At 43.7% G+C, this 14,897-nt stretch overlaps 1 protein-coding gene across 2 annotated transcripts in view; it reads right to left on the bottom strand.

Annotated features, from left to right (window-relative positions):
* Positions 1 to 14,897, bottom strand: part of si:ch73-193i2.2 (transient receptor potential cation channel subfamily A member 1) — a 34,065-nt gene that overhangs the window by 17,178 nt on the left and 1,990 nt on the right. For both annotated transcript variants that reach the window (XM_051125184.1, XM_051125185.1), the window contains exons 2-7: positions 14,574 to 14,712; positions 4,862 to 5,004; positions 4,666 to 4,752; positions 4,372 to 4,522; positions 1,126 to 1,287; positions 858 to 967 (exon numbers count right to left, since the gene is read on the bottom strand). In XM_051125184.1, the coding sequence (XP_050981141.1) occupies positions 858 to 967; positions 1,126 to 1,287; positions 4,372 to 4,522; positions 4,666 to 4,752; positions 4,862 to 5,004; positions 14,574 to 14,712 (792 nt within the window). The remainder of the gene's footprint in view (positions 1 to 857; positions 968 to 1,125; positions 1,288 to 4,371; positions 4,523 to 4,665; positions 4,753 to 4,861; positions 5,005 to 14,573; positions 14,713 to 14,897) is intronic.

Raw genomic sequence — 14,897 nt, 5'->3', positions numbered from 1 at the left:
TTTTATTAATTCATATTTTTTAACATGATTTTCAAATTATTTTCACGAGTCTACATTATGCAACAAAATTACCAACTCCAGATAAACTTTATGCACTCACATGAATTAATAAAAGAAAAGAATTCACTTACGTATATGCATTTTTAAATAATTATTAAAAATAATTTTATTAATTCATTATTTTTTTTTTCTTACATGATTTTCAAATTTTCACTAGTCTATATTGTGCAACAGAATTACAAACTCCAGATAAACTTTATGCACTCACATGAATTATACAAAATAAAATAAAATTATGTAAATGCATTTTTTTAAAATAACTATTAAAAAGTAATTTTATTCATTATTTTTTTTACACGATTTACAACTTATTTGTACTAGTCTATATTATGCAACAGAATTACAAACTCCAGATAAACCTTATGAACTTACAAGAATTTATAAAATAAAATAATATAAAATAAAATAATTCACTTAAGTAAATGCATTTTTTAAATAGTTATTAAAAATAGTTTTAAGCAATCACATGAATCATGCAAAATAAAATAAAAGAAATAAAATAAAATAATTAACTGATGTAAATGCCATTTTTTTTAAAATAATTATTACAAATTATGGAACAGAATTACAAACTCCAGATAAACCATGAAAAGACAGAAAAAAAAAAAAAAAAAAAAACTTTTGCACATCTAGCATTTCTTTGATATTTTCAAAAATAAAGTAGAAATTAATAGGTTTTGCAAGTATTATTTTCATTTGAAAGTCATATTGGTAGCATCTGCTAAATGAATACACGTAATGCCATAAATGCTGCTGATTAACTTGTACTGAATCCAGAACAATTCTTAAATCCTCACCACAGAAGTCATTTTATTAATCATGGCAGTAATGCAGAGCTGTCCATCAGAATCCTGCACGCCAGCATCTGCTCCAAACCCCAGCAGCAAACGTGCTGTCTCACTTCGATCTACACAAAACACACACACCCAATAACTCCCATCATACCCCTGAATGCAAAACTCAAAAAAGTAGAGACATCTTTGACAGCAGTGAAGATTCATCCAGTGTAGAGCTGGAGGACATGCAGAGATCAAGTCTGACTTTACAGAGTTATAAAAGCCTTACCAAAGTTAGCAGCCAGCTGTAGAGGCGTTCTTTCTTTATAGTCTCGTACAGTGATGTCCGCCCCGTTCTGCAGTAACATCCTCACCGCCCCGACAGCATCATTCTTAGCAGCAAAGTGCAGCGGGGTCTGCTTGTCTTTATACGTGCGAGCTTCAATGTCAGCTGCCGTTACAATAAAATATTAGAGACAAAAAATACAGAATGCTGATTTCAGGTAAAATAAAATATTATAAATTATACTACGGGGCCGTTGAATGCTTGAATCTGATTGGCTGACGACCGTTCTAAGGTGTGCAGTTATTTTCAGGGAAACGCACGGCGAACGTAGTTCCAAGCAGCTTTTGACCGCATTACATGTCCATATCTCTTCGCCACAGGATTTCATTTATTTCAAAGGTCCTTACAGCCTAAAACAGCAAAATAACCAAAACCCACAACAACACTTGCCAAACAAATAAACACAGTAAGCAATAGGCTAAAAACGACAGATTAGTTATATGTTTTTGCATTTTATTATGTGGGTCGTTCTATAATTAGGGGTACATTTAGAATTTGACAATGTGAAGAAAAGTCTTCCTGTTTCCCAAAACCTAAACATGACCTTATATAGCTACTTTGAAACAATCTACACTGTGTGCAGAATTATTAGGCATGTTGATAATCTGGTCATATTTTTTTACCAAGCACATTTTACCAATTCCAAACCACAACAATCTTAATAACTACTATTAATTTTGTATTTAATCATTTGTAAGTGATATATAACTGTCCGTGAAGGCTGGAAGTGAAAAACTCCTTATATTCAGGTGTGCATAATTATTAGGCATGTTTTCTTTTACAGATAAAATGAGCCAAAAAAGATATTTAACCCAGACTGAAAAGTCCAAATTATTAAATGCCCATGAGAAGAATGCAATACTAATGCATTACAAGAATTTGCAAAGTTAAGGCTTGACCATTGGACAGCGAAGTGCTTGTTGAGTCTGCATGGTCAGAAAAAACAGGTGGAGAAGAAAAGATGCATGTTAACTGCAAAAGAATTAGGAATTAAGGTGAAGAATTAGGTGTGACACCATCAGGAACCATTTAGTCTCCAGCACCACCATTTTCCAGAACTGCAACCTACCTGGAGTCTTCAGAAGTATAATGTGTCAGGTCCTCAGAGACTTTGCTTGGTAAAAAATCCTAAAAAAAAATGCCCCTGACTTAATAAGAATAACAAGCTGACGTGTTGTGAAATACATGAAGACATGTTTAGTCTCAAAGTCTGACTTGCAGAGATGGACTAAAATGAACTCCCAAAACTTACTGCCAGATTTTGGAAGATAAATTCTTGAATCAGAGGTACAAGAGGATGTGATGCTTGTCCTTCAAGAGTCACTCTCAACTTATCGGTCTATAAAGCCTATAAAAAAAAAAAAAAAAACTGTCTTCATGTATTTCACAACACGTCAGCTTGCTATTCTTATTAAGTCAGGGGCATTATTTTAGGATTTCTTACCAAGCAAAGTCTTTGAGAACCTGACACATTGTACTTCTGAAGACTCCAAGTAGGTTGCAGTTCTGGAAAATGGTGGCGCTGGAGACTAAATGGTTCCTGATGGTGTCACACCTAATTCTTCACCTTAATTCCTAATTCTTTTGTAGTTAACATGCATCTTTTCTTCTCCACCTGTTTTTTCTGACCATGCAGACTCAACAAGCACTTCGCTGTCCAATGGTCAAGCCTTAACTTTGCAAATTCTTGTAATGCATTAGTATTGCATTCTTCTCATGGGCATTTAATAATTTGGACTTTTCAGTCTGGGTTAAATATCTTTTTTGGCTCATTTTATCTGTAAAAGAAAACATGCCTAATAATTATGCACACCTGAATATAAGGAGTTTTTCACTTCCAGCCTTCACGGACAGTTATATATCACTTACAAATGATTAAATACAAAATTAATAGTAGTTATTAAGATTGTTGTGGTTTGGAATTGGTAAAATGTGCTTGGTAAAAAAATATGACCAGATTATCAACATGCCTAATAATTCTGCACACAGTGTATATTGTAAAAAGTGCTATATAAAGGTGATCTGTAGGAACATGTGCATAAAATACCATTTATGTTTGCTGCTGTCCACCATGTTACTGTTACTGGGTAACACAGTTGACAGGTAACTTAGTTGACATTTTTAGTGTTTTGGGCCTATACTCAACATGGAGCATATGGCATGTTTAGAAATATATTTTCATAAACAAAAGTTTTAGTTAAATTGTCTTGTTAAAATTTGCAGCAATAATACTTGGGGAAAGAGAGACAACATAACTTCTAGTGTTTCATCCACATGCATCTAGAGGAAATATCATCATACCGTGCAAATTATGCGAGAATAGGACAAACCATTTGTCATGAGTCTGGTCCTGATTCTCAGTCCGCTCGCCACCAGAGGTCGCCTTGCCATTACACAGACTGTTGCACTACACTCCGGACTACATTTCCCATGCGCCACCTCACTCACCATGCTCACAGCTGCAGCCAATCATGAACGATATAAATACGAGGCCCTTCCCACTATTCTGGGCCGAGTATTGCATTGCGTTTGACACTACTAATGTGTTAGCATCTTTACGGAGCCATCTCTAAGTTATCCCATGTCTAGTCTGGTTATATCATCTTGTCTAGTCAGCAGCCTGCCCTGGAATTATTATCGCCTGTCGTGGATTGCCTGTTTATTGCCACGTCTTTGTTTATTAATAAAAGCTATGCAGATAGATCCGTCTGCTTCTCATCTCACTTCGTAACACCATTCCTTTTTGAGGGGGGGTTTCTAGTGGGTAACTTAGTTGACAATGGTTTTTCGGACCATTGTTCCTAAAGAAAATGAACCTACTCGCAATACAGTTTTAAGGATGAAAACCGGATGAATACCTTGAAATATATAATCTGATCGATGTCTTGAGGAGTGGTAACCGTAATATAAGTGGAATAATTGACTTATTGATAATGTAATTGATGCTTTGCGTTGTGGCTGCATTATTTTCTAAGAATTCAACGGCCCATCATCACTTATTCCATACATGTGACATAAAAAAGCATAAAAAACTTGTTTTTCTAAAGAAACATTGTCCAACAGCGACACCAGCAGGTAAAGTTACAGCGGGAGTCTCATCTCCCCTGAGCCCATTGAGTGTTAACAGACGTTATTGCTGGTGGGGGGTAACTGGGAATGAATGGGCGAAAGATAAACACACAAACACACCTCCTCTTTCTAACAGAAACTGCAGCATCTCCTCATAATCCAGGCCTGCGGCTACATGAAGAGGTGTCACTCCAAAAGTATCGGCCCTCTGAAAATCTGCCCCTCTTTCCAGGAAGAAACGCATCACGTCTATGTTCCATGCCCGAGATATCTACCAATACACACACACATCTGTGTGGTTTACAACATGTCACCTATATTCTCAATATTTTAATACAAGCATCATCTGAACAGTTAAATCTCAGAATGACCTTTTATGGCATGTATGTCTTACATAAGCAGTCAAACATTAACCTCATGCAGGGCCGTTTGCCCATATTTATCTGCTGAGTTTGGGTCAGCTCCATTCGTAAGGACATCGTTGAGAAACTGCAGGTCCACCTGAAAGCAAAAATCATTATCACTGTCACTGTGTGACACTGACAAATACGACATCACGTTCTCCCAAAGTTCACCAAAGTAGAGTCACATTATTTGTTTCAAGCGTTACCTCATCTGTGTCTTTATTGCTGGCCGCTAGGACTCGAAAGTGATCCAAAAGCCTTTTATTCAGGTGGATCTTCTTCTTCTTCCTTCCATCTACACTATCTTCATCTGTTGCCAGACCCTTGTATTTGCTGCCTACATATTCCTCTGAAAATACAACAATTTAGAGTTAGGATTGATATTATACTTGCAACACGAGTACCATATGAACTTCAGTTTTTTTGCACATACCTTGATACCATCTCTCTTTTGCAATATGTGACCCTGGACCACAAAACCGTCGTAAGTAGCATGGGAATATTTGTAGCAATAGCCAAAAATACATTGTATGGGTTAAAAGTATTGATTTTAAGTAAAGATCATGTTCCATGAAGATATTTTGTAAATTTTCAAAACTTATATATCAAAACTTAAAGTAATATACATTGCTAGGAACTTCATTTGGACAACTTTAAAGGCAATTTTTTTCAATATTTCGAATATATATATATATATTTATTTATTTATTTTTTGCTCTCTTAGATTCCAAATTTTCAAATAGTTGTATCTCGATCAAATATTGCCCTATCCTAAAACACCATACATCAATGGAAAGATTATTTATTATTTATTCAGCTATGTATAAATTACATCTTAAAACAAATTATGTATAAATCTTAATTAAAAAAAATAAAAAATCAACCCTTATGACTGGTTTTGTGGCCATGGTCACATATTATTTCAAAGTAGACCTACCAAATTATTGCCATCTGATATCATTAGTGTAAAAAGAAGAGTACATTAAAGAGTATATTATCACAACCATTTTTAAAATCATATTTTACAACCCCAATTCCAGAAAGGTTAGGGCACTTTGTAAAATGCACTAAAATCAAGAATCTATGATTTGACAGTTCTCCTTAAGTTTTATTTAATTGACAGAAGCACAAAGAAAAGATTTCCAAATTGTTAACTGGCCAACGTAAATTTGATCACAATTTTGATTTGATTTTTGACTAAAAAGATTCAGGGAATCTATAGAAATCTCAGTATGTATAGGGCAAGGCAGGAAACGTCTAGGTTACGTACGTAACCCTCGTTCCCTGAAGGAGGGAACGGAGACGTTACATATGGGAACTCGCTTGAGTGACCAATCACCTCTGAGCTTTACAGAAAATGCCAATGAAATTGGCGAGTGGAGTTTGCGTGCAACGCCACTCCCCCCGTACATACGGATATGTAAGATGGCGGCGCGCATCCACTCATTCAGGTTTTTGCTGAGGAGCCGAGCCGCAGCCTGGCGTCAGCGCAGCCTAGGGTTGTGGCAGGGGATGTAACGTCTCCGTTCCCTCCTTCAGGGAACGAGGGTTACGTACGTAACCTAGACGTTCCCCTTCAGTCGTTTCACTACGACGTTACATATGGGAACAGACCCATGGAAAAGGCCACAACCCTAAGGCCGCGTTGCGCAAGACACCAAGTGCTGACAGGCGGACGTGTCAGAAAGTGGAGTCAATATGTAACCTTCCCAACACCCTAGGGACTAAAAGAGGGGCCCCATAGGGGTGCCAGTTGTACTGAAGCATGGGTTGGGGGGGGCGGAGCACATGTGGTTTAGGCATGTGGAATAAAGAAATTGAATATATCTATTCTGGTTATAGATATATGAGGGAAAACACAGCCTTCTGGCTGACTGTGGAAAAATACTGAGACATTTTGCCACAGCCTTTGGGCGAAGGAGACCCAGTCGGAGCACAGTCGCGGACTACTCCGCATCTAGTCCTGACTGCGGGGCATGGAGGACCCAGGGTTCGCCGGAGGGAACATTCTGGGAAAATAGCGCACGGATCCCGTGGGAATGGCGCAGCAAGCCGACGCCTGCCGGCCTCCCGCAAATTACCTGATGTTACCTAAACACACGGGAGGACACAGGCTCTACGCGGAGATTATAAAATCTCGCGAAAGTGTTAGGTGTCGCCCAGCCCGCAGCTCTGCAGATGTCTGCTAGCGAGGAGCTGTGCGCCAGCGCATAGGAGGAGGCAACACTCCGAGTGGAGTGGGCTCGAACTCCTAGGGGGCACAGCTCTCCCTGGCTTTCATAGGTCAGGGAGATGGCATCTACCACCCAATGGGTCAACCTCTGCTTGGAGACAGCATTTCCCTTCTGCTGTCCTCCGAAGCAAACAAAGAGCTGCTCGGAGCGTCTAAAGCTCCGGGTGCGGTCCACGTAAATCCGTAAGGCACGAACGGGACACAGCAACGCTAAGGCCGGGTCTGCCTCCTCCGGGGGCAGAGCTTGCAGGTTCACCACCTGATCCCGAAAGGGTGTGGTGGGAACCTTGGGCACACAGCCGGGCCGGGGTCTCAGGACAACGTGAGAATCAGCCGGCCCGAACTCCAGGCACGCTTCGTTGACAGAGAAGGCTTGTAGGTCCCCAACCCTCTTGATGGAGGCGAGCGCGGTCAGGAGCGCTGTCTTAAGCGTCAGGAACTGAAACCAGCGGCTCGAAGGGAGGTCCCCGCAGGCCCCGAAGGCCGACGGAGAGATCCCGAGAGGGTACAAGGTGCTGTCTAGGGGGATTAACCCTTCTCGCACCTCTGAGGAACCTCACGACCAGCTGATGCTTCCCGATGGATGCTCCATCGACTGCATCGTGATATGCCGCGATGGCCGTGACATACACTTTGAGAGTTGAAGGGGACAGCCTACACTCCAACTTCTCTTGCAGAAAGGAAAGCACCACTGCGATCGGACATCTCTGTGGGTCCTCCCCACGGGAGGCACACCAGTCAACGAAGAGACCCCACCTCAGTGCGTAGGCCTGCCTCGTGGAGGGGGCTCTAGACTGAGTGATAGTTTCTATCACGGCCTGTGGAAGGCCGGAGAGGTCTACCGTGTCCCGTCCAGAAGCCACACGTGCAGGTTCCATAGATCGGGACGCGGGTGCCAAATTGTGCCCATCCCCTGAGAAAGAAGGTCCTTCCTCAAGGGGATCTTCCAGGGAGGGGCTGTCGTGAGGAGCGTGAGGTCGACAAACCAGGTCCGGGTGGGCCAATACGGTGCAACCAGCAGAACCTGCTCCCCGTCCTCCCTGATCTTGCACAGTGTCTGTGCAAGGAGGCTCACTGGGGGAAAGGCGTACTTGGGCCCCGGAGGCCAGCTGTGTGCCAGTGCGTCCCTGCCGAGGGGAGCCTCGGTGAGGGAGTAGTAGAGCTGGCAGTGGGAGGATTCCGGGGAGGCGAACAGATCTATCTGGGCCTCGCCAAATCGACTCCAGATCAGCTGGACTGTCTGGGGGTGGAGTCGCCATTCTCCAGGGTGGGTGGGCTGCCATGAGAGCTGATCGGCTGCACGGTTGAGCTCCCCTGGAATGTGAATGGCGCGCAGCGATTTCAGCCGCGTCTGAAATCCGGAGTGTGCCATGGTGCCATGCCCATCTCGGGACTCGATCGTGTAGCCAGCGCTGAAGCGGTCTCATATGAAGCAAGCCGAGCGGTGTTACTGCAGCTGCGGCTGCCATATGCCCCAGGAGCCTCTGAAAAATTTTGAGAGGGACCGCTGTTTTGTGCCTGAATGATTTCAGGCAACTCAGCACTGACTGCGTGCGCTCGTTGGTGAGGCAGGCTGTCATATTGACCGAGTCCAGCTCCATGCCGAGAAAAGAGATCCCCTGCACTGGGGAGAGTTTGCTCTTCTCTCGGTTGACCCGAAGGCCCAGATGGCTGAGGTGCTGGAGCACCAGGTCCCTGTGTTCGCACAACTGATCTCGCGAGTGAGCCATGATGAGCCAGTCGTCGAGATAGTTGAGGATGCGAATGCCCTTCCGCCATAGCGGGTTCAGGGCCCCCTCCGCAACCTTCGTAAAGACGCGGGGGGACAGGGACAGGTCAAATGGGAGCACCTTGTACTGATACGCTCGACCCTCGAAAGCAAACCGTAGAAAGGGTCTGTGTCGAGGCAAAATTGAGACGTGAAAGTACGCGTCCTTCAGGTCTATGGCTGCAAACCAATCCTGGTGTCGAACACACGAAAGGATGCGTTTCGCAGTGAGCATTTTGAACGGCAGCCTGAGAAGGGACCGATTCAACACTCGAAGATCCAGGATTGGTCGTAACCCACCGCTCTTCTTGGGCACGATGAAGTAGGGGCTGTAAAACCCGACTTCATCTCGGCTGGAGGGACAGGCTCGATTGCGTCCTTCGCCAGCAAGACAGCAATCTCCGCACGCAGGACAGAGGCATCCGTGTCCGAGCGGACAGAAGTGAAAAGGACGCCCCTGAACTTGGGCGGGCGCCTGACGAATTGAATCACGTAGCCGAGACGTACCGTCCGGATCAACCACCGGGACGGGCTGGGCAGCTCTAGCCAGGCCGCCAGCCTGGTCGCCAGTGGGATCAGCGGAGCGTTGACCGACGTGACTGCGGTGGGGCAGCCTGCGGGAAGGGGAAGGGGACTGGTCCCAGAAGGATGAACGTCCTGGAGAGCAGTCTGGCCGTGCTGGGCGGCACTTACCTTCTTCCCAGCTTCCCGTCGCCGCACACAGCTCCTGCATCACCACTTGGTCAGGACTACCCTTGTGCAGTTCTTTCAACACCTTGGCCTGGTAGATCTGCAGGGTGGCCATGGCGTGCAGGGCAGTGGCGGCCTGGCCCGCAGCACTGTAGGCTCTGCCGGTAAGGGCCGACGAAAGCCTACAGGCTTTGGACGGGAGGCGCGGAGAGCCCTGCCAGGTGGCAGCGTCTTGCGGGCATAAATGCACCGCAACCGCACGCTCAACCTGAGGGACCCCCTCATACCCCCTGGCCGCCCCGCCGTCAGGGGTAGCGAGGGCTGAGGAGGTAGGACGTGAACGAGCCGAATAAGGGGCCCGCCATGCCCTAACCAGCTCATCATGCACCTCCAGGAAGAAAGGCACCGGGGGCGGTGCGGCGGTGCCGCAGACCTCGTCCCCAGAAACCAATCATCCAGCCTCGAGGGATCGGGAGGAGGCACCTTCGGGACCTCCAGCCCGATCGCCTTGGCGGCCCGGAGGAGCATAGCCCGACAGTTTGGCGTCCGCCTCGGACGGAGCAGCGACCGCGGAGGGGCGCTGCTTCGCCGAAGCGCCCGCCTCATCTGCCGACCGTTCACCCTCTGATGCTGAGATAGACATCTCTTCCTCCGGGGGAGCACCAAAAGAGATGCTGGGCCCGCTTTTAGATGGGGGAGCGGACTGCTTGGGCATCACCACGGGACCACACGGTGGAGCGGAAGCCCGCGGGGTTTTGCCCGGCGGAGCATTCTGCACCGTCACCTGGAGGTCGCCCAAGCGCCTCGCCGTAGCAGCCGTAAAGTCTTTCTGGCCCGACAAACTGCCGCGGGAAGACGACGAGGGGAGCCGTCTCGCGAACGAGAGGCGGGACCTCAACGTGTCCATGGACATACGCTTGCAATGAGACCATGAACCATCCACAAACGCTGCCTCAGCGTGCGCTCGGCCCAGGCACGTGAGACAGCGATCATGACCATCTACGGAGGTGAGGAAACCACCGCACCCAGAAACGCACGGTCGGAAAGCCATACCGGGACAATGGCTCTCAACGACCGCAAGGAAATTGCTCTTTTAGATCCCGGTACGCCCAGGGAGGACGCGGCACAATCTGTGCGCAGAAACTCACTGGAATGCGAGAAAGCCGGCACGTTCCTCTTTGATGAATTGCAGGCAGCCGGCTCGCGGAATCTTGAACCGCAGCGGTAATCTGATGCGCTGGTTCTGAGAGAGCGTACTCTGCAGGAGTTTCGTTTTCTATGAAAACAAAAAAAAAGCAGGCTCGTAGCGGTGAGGCTCCAAAGCGAAAATCAGGGGCCAGTTGCATAAAATTAGCCTCTATGTTAAGACAGTGTCTTAAGAGCTAGTTTGACCAGCTAGCAGTTAGCCAAAGGGTAATCAGTCTTATTTTTTGGATTCAACTTAGACTAATCTACATTTTTATGTAACTGAATTTAAATAATGACGACCAGCTTTAAAGAAAAAATAGCTGGCTTACTTTTAAGACTAGTCTTAACCTTTTATGCAACTGGCCCCTGAACGAGTGGATGCGCGCCGCCATCTTATATACCCGTATGTACGGAGGAGTGGCGTTGCACGCAAACTCCACTCGCCAATTTCATTGGCATTTTCTGTAAAGCTCAGAGGTGATTGGTCACTCAAGCGAGTTCCCATATGTAACGTCGTAGTGAAACGACTGAAGGGGAACCTCAGTTGAATGCGTTTGACTTTTGAGCCCTCAGATGGCATTGCACAAGAAACCATCATGCTGCATTGTGAAACACGGCCACATGGGTTCAGTATTTTGGACAACTGTTATCACTTAAAGGAAACCTATTATGCCCCTTTTACAAGATGTAATATAAGTCTCAGGTATCCCCAGAATGTGTCTGTGAAGTTTCAGCTCAAAATACCCCACAGATCATTTATTATATCATTTTGAAATGCCTATTTTGAGTGGAAGCAGAAACACACTGTTTTTGTGCATGTCTCTTTAAATGCAAATGAGCTGCTGCTCCCTGCCCCCTTTTCCAGCCAGAATAGAGGTGTGCCTTTACAGCTATGCTCTCAAAAAACATCCGTTTGATTTTGATTATCATGTCTATTGCGCTGAAAAAAAATGTTTTAAACCCTGTCAGTTTAAACTTCTGATACTGGGGTTTTCTGAGTGTATACATCAGAAGTAAGCGCACAGAAAGTGGCTGTCATACAGCATGTGAGTACTAAACTAAGTTCTCTTTCATGTCTTATTGCTCTTAAACTGTCAAATAAACACAAGTTTATGTTAAAAACACATGAGATACAAAAACAGTCAGTTATGTCTGAACAGGTAAATAAATCGCATGTTTATATTAGATGTGTGTGGCAGCAGTGTAATATACCATAAATAAATCAATAAATCCACTGCTTTCTTGTCTCCTCTGAGGCTGGGACTCTAAACAGTACTCGTCTGTGCAGCAAACAATAGAACAGTTAGCATGATTAAGAGGTGGTAATATTATAATAAGATCCCCTTACTACATCACAGGGGAATGAAATCAGAGCAGCATGTGTTCTCACAAGCTTGCAGAGAAAGGCTTACCAAAAAAATTTACTGGGTTGTTATTTTTTTCTATTTTCTGGGTTGACAGAAGCACCAGGGACCAGATTATAACACTTAAAACCGGAAAAAGTCAGATTTTCATGATATATCACCTTTAACACAATCTGTCGCTGCATCCATAAATGCAGCTTGTATCTCTGTTACTCTAGGAGAAAGCTATACATTAGTTCTATGCAGTGATGCTGCAGGGGTTCTCTGGGCCGGAGCTCATCTCAGATGGTCAAAAAGACAGTGGAAATGTGTGCTGTGCTCAGATAAGTCATTTCAGCTTGTTCCTGGGAAAAATGGACGTCCTGTTCTCATTCCCAAAGACCAAAGGGACCATCCAGACTTTCACCAGCGACAGATGCAAAAGTAAACATCTATTATGGTATGGGAGTGCAGCAGAGCAAACGACATGGGTGACTGGCATATGCGCAAAGGCACCATTGACATAGAGGCATATATTGGGATCATACAGAGACATACTGCCCTCATGATGTTGTCTTTCACGGGAAGTCCATGGTTATTAGATCAAGACAATGCCAGACTTATTCTGCATGTGCAACAACAGTGTGGGCACAGAGTGAATGTACCAGACTGGCCTGCCTGCAGTCTAGATCTCCTATTGAAAATGTATGACCAGTCATGAAAAAAAGAATCAGACAACAATAATCACAGAATGCTGGGCTTCTGAAGCCTTGTATCAAACAAGATTGGACAAAAAATTTGTTTGCAAAACTTTAACAATTAGTATTCTCAATTCCCAAACAATTAAACATTGTAATTAAAAGGAAAGTTGATGTGACAGTGTTAAATAGCTTCTTTTTTGGAGTGTCCCTAGTAAAAAAGTAATGGATTTAAAATGCATTTATTTAACATTTTTACTGACATATCGCTTGAGACTTACTGATATAAAAATTGTAATTAAACTTTATTTGGAGTACTACTTGTGCACAATGCACATTTCTTAATGTTAAGCTTAAAATATTTTTTAATATCACTATTGATGAGGACTATTGATGTATGATCTTTAAATAATATCGGTCTTGTAGTGGTTCCCCTTTAGCAGATCACAGATCAGTAATCTCCACATAAAACTGATCTTGCAGACCAAACCATAAGTCGTAGAGACTTGAAACTTGGAGGGATGGTAGTACTCACACCGCCAACAATGTCACCAAGGCTCGCCCCAATCGGCCTGACAGGGGCGCTACAGCAAACAAAAGTAGAAATTCAGTCATAACTCCTAAACCGTCAATCACAGCCTTCATTGGAATCCTTGGCTCATGTCGGACAAAACGCATGCCTCAGATTCATTGTGAGCTTGGCGAAATTTTCTGGTATTTTGGATTTTTTTTAAAAACCTACTTTTGCAAACTAGTTCTATGTTTTCACCCGATCGGAACCAAACCAGTGCAGAAAGATTCTCTGGAGAGTGAATATCAATAATTATCAAAAAATGCTGAACTTCCGACTCACCGTCGCAAAGCGGCACCAAATTGTTTAAAAGGGGCAGGGCCACTTTTAGTAAAATGCCTATAACTCCTGAACAGAAGGAGATATTTCCGCCAAATTAAGAACACTTACAGTATGTAAGAGCTCAATCTGAGGTCATAGTAAAAAATCGCGAAGCTTGGGCACTTGGTGGTGCTATAAGAGGGAAAAAACCCCCATAAAAATGGCTATAACTGCACAAAGATTTATCCTATCAACATGAAAATAGGTGTGCACGGTCTTGTTCTGAAGTGCCCCAAGTGTCTATAAAGACATTTGTATATCTAAAAAAATATGGCCGACATTGGCCAATAAGCACCTGTTAGACAAGGTCAACAGAGGCTGATCGGAACGAAACTTGGTGGGCCTGTTCAACTCAGCCCCAAAAAGGCAAATTTGAAAAAAAAAATCGCTGGGAGACAATATAGCATTTTTCAAGGGCGTAAACAATCGTACGTCGCACGGTTTTTCACACATGCACAAGATCTTCGTAATATATTATAGAACTTGTTAAATGACTGAGATGATGTAAAAAACCTACTTTTGCCAATTAGTCCTAGGTTTTTTGCTCAATCTGGTAAAAAACACTGTAGTACAATTCTCTGGACTCTCTAGGTCAACAATTATCAAAAAAAAAAAAAAAAAAAAAATTAATTTACCCTTTGGGAAGCTCCAATGGGGTCGTTTAGAAAAGGGGCCTGCCCAAAATTACCCCATAAACCCTAAAGAAAAAAAACTTCACGAAACCTGGTGAGAACATTCTAAACCAGCATGCAAAGTTTTAAGGGGATTGGACCACAGCTTACGCTATCACAGTTGTACCTGTTAAAAAACATAATATTTCTATGGTAAATGACCTGGATTTATGAAAAATGCTTTTTAAATCATTGATTTAGGTGGTTACAAGCTTGCTAAATAATGTCTTTTTTCATATGTGCTTAAATGCCTTGAAGTGCTTTAACTCCAATAATCACCGCTTGCAGCTATATTAGGTATATATATTTGCAGTATTACTTAGTATGAAAGAAATGTATTTTTCACTGGGTGTTACAGCCATGAAAATCAAAGTTTGTTTATATTTACACAATAAAATTAAGTTGGCCAATGTAACATGTTTTTGTTATAAATACCTGTGTGTTTCTTCCTGACAGACTTGTGGGCAGCATGTTTCCAGCGGCCTCTTGCATAGGACGCCAGGTGAGTGACTGACCATCCCACATCTTTAACTGATGCCACAGATGCAGGAGAAGCAATGGCTGGCTGCACTGACTACACACAAAAGAGTAAAAACATCACTAAATGACACAATAGTTTAAAGGGGTCATCGGATGCGAAGTTCACTTTTACGTGTTGTTTGAATATTAATGCGTGTTGACAGTGTATGTACACATCTACCCTATAATGATAAAAATCCATGCAGTGTTTTTTAATTAATCTGTAAAAATATTATCCCC

This window comes from Labeo rohita, chromosome 13 (genome assembly GCF_022985175.1).
Source record: "Labeo rohita strain BAU-BD-2019 chromosome 13, IGBB_LRoh.1.0, whole genome shotgun sequence".
Taxonomy (NCBI): domain Eukaryota; kingdom Metazoa; phylum Chordata; class Actinopteri; order Cypriniformes; family Cyprinidae; genus Labeo; species Labeo rohita.
The sequence above is the reverse complement of the archived record's forward strand: the minus strand, read 5'-3'. Positions and strand labels throughout refer to the sequence as shown.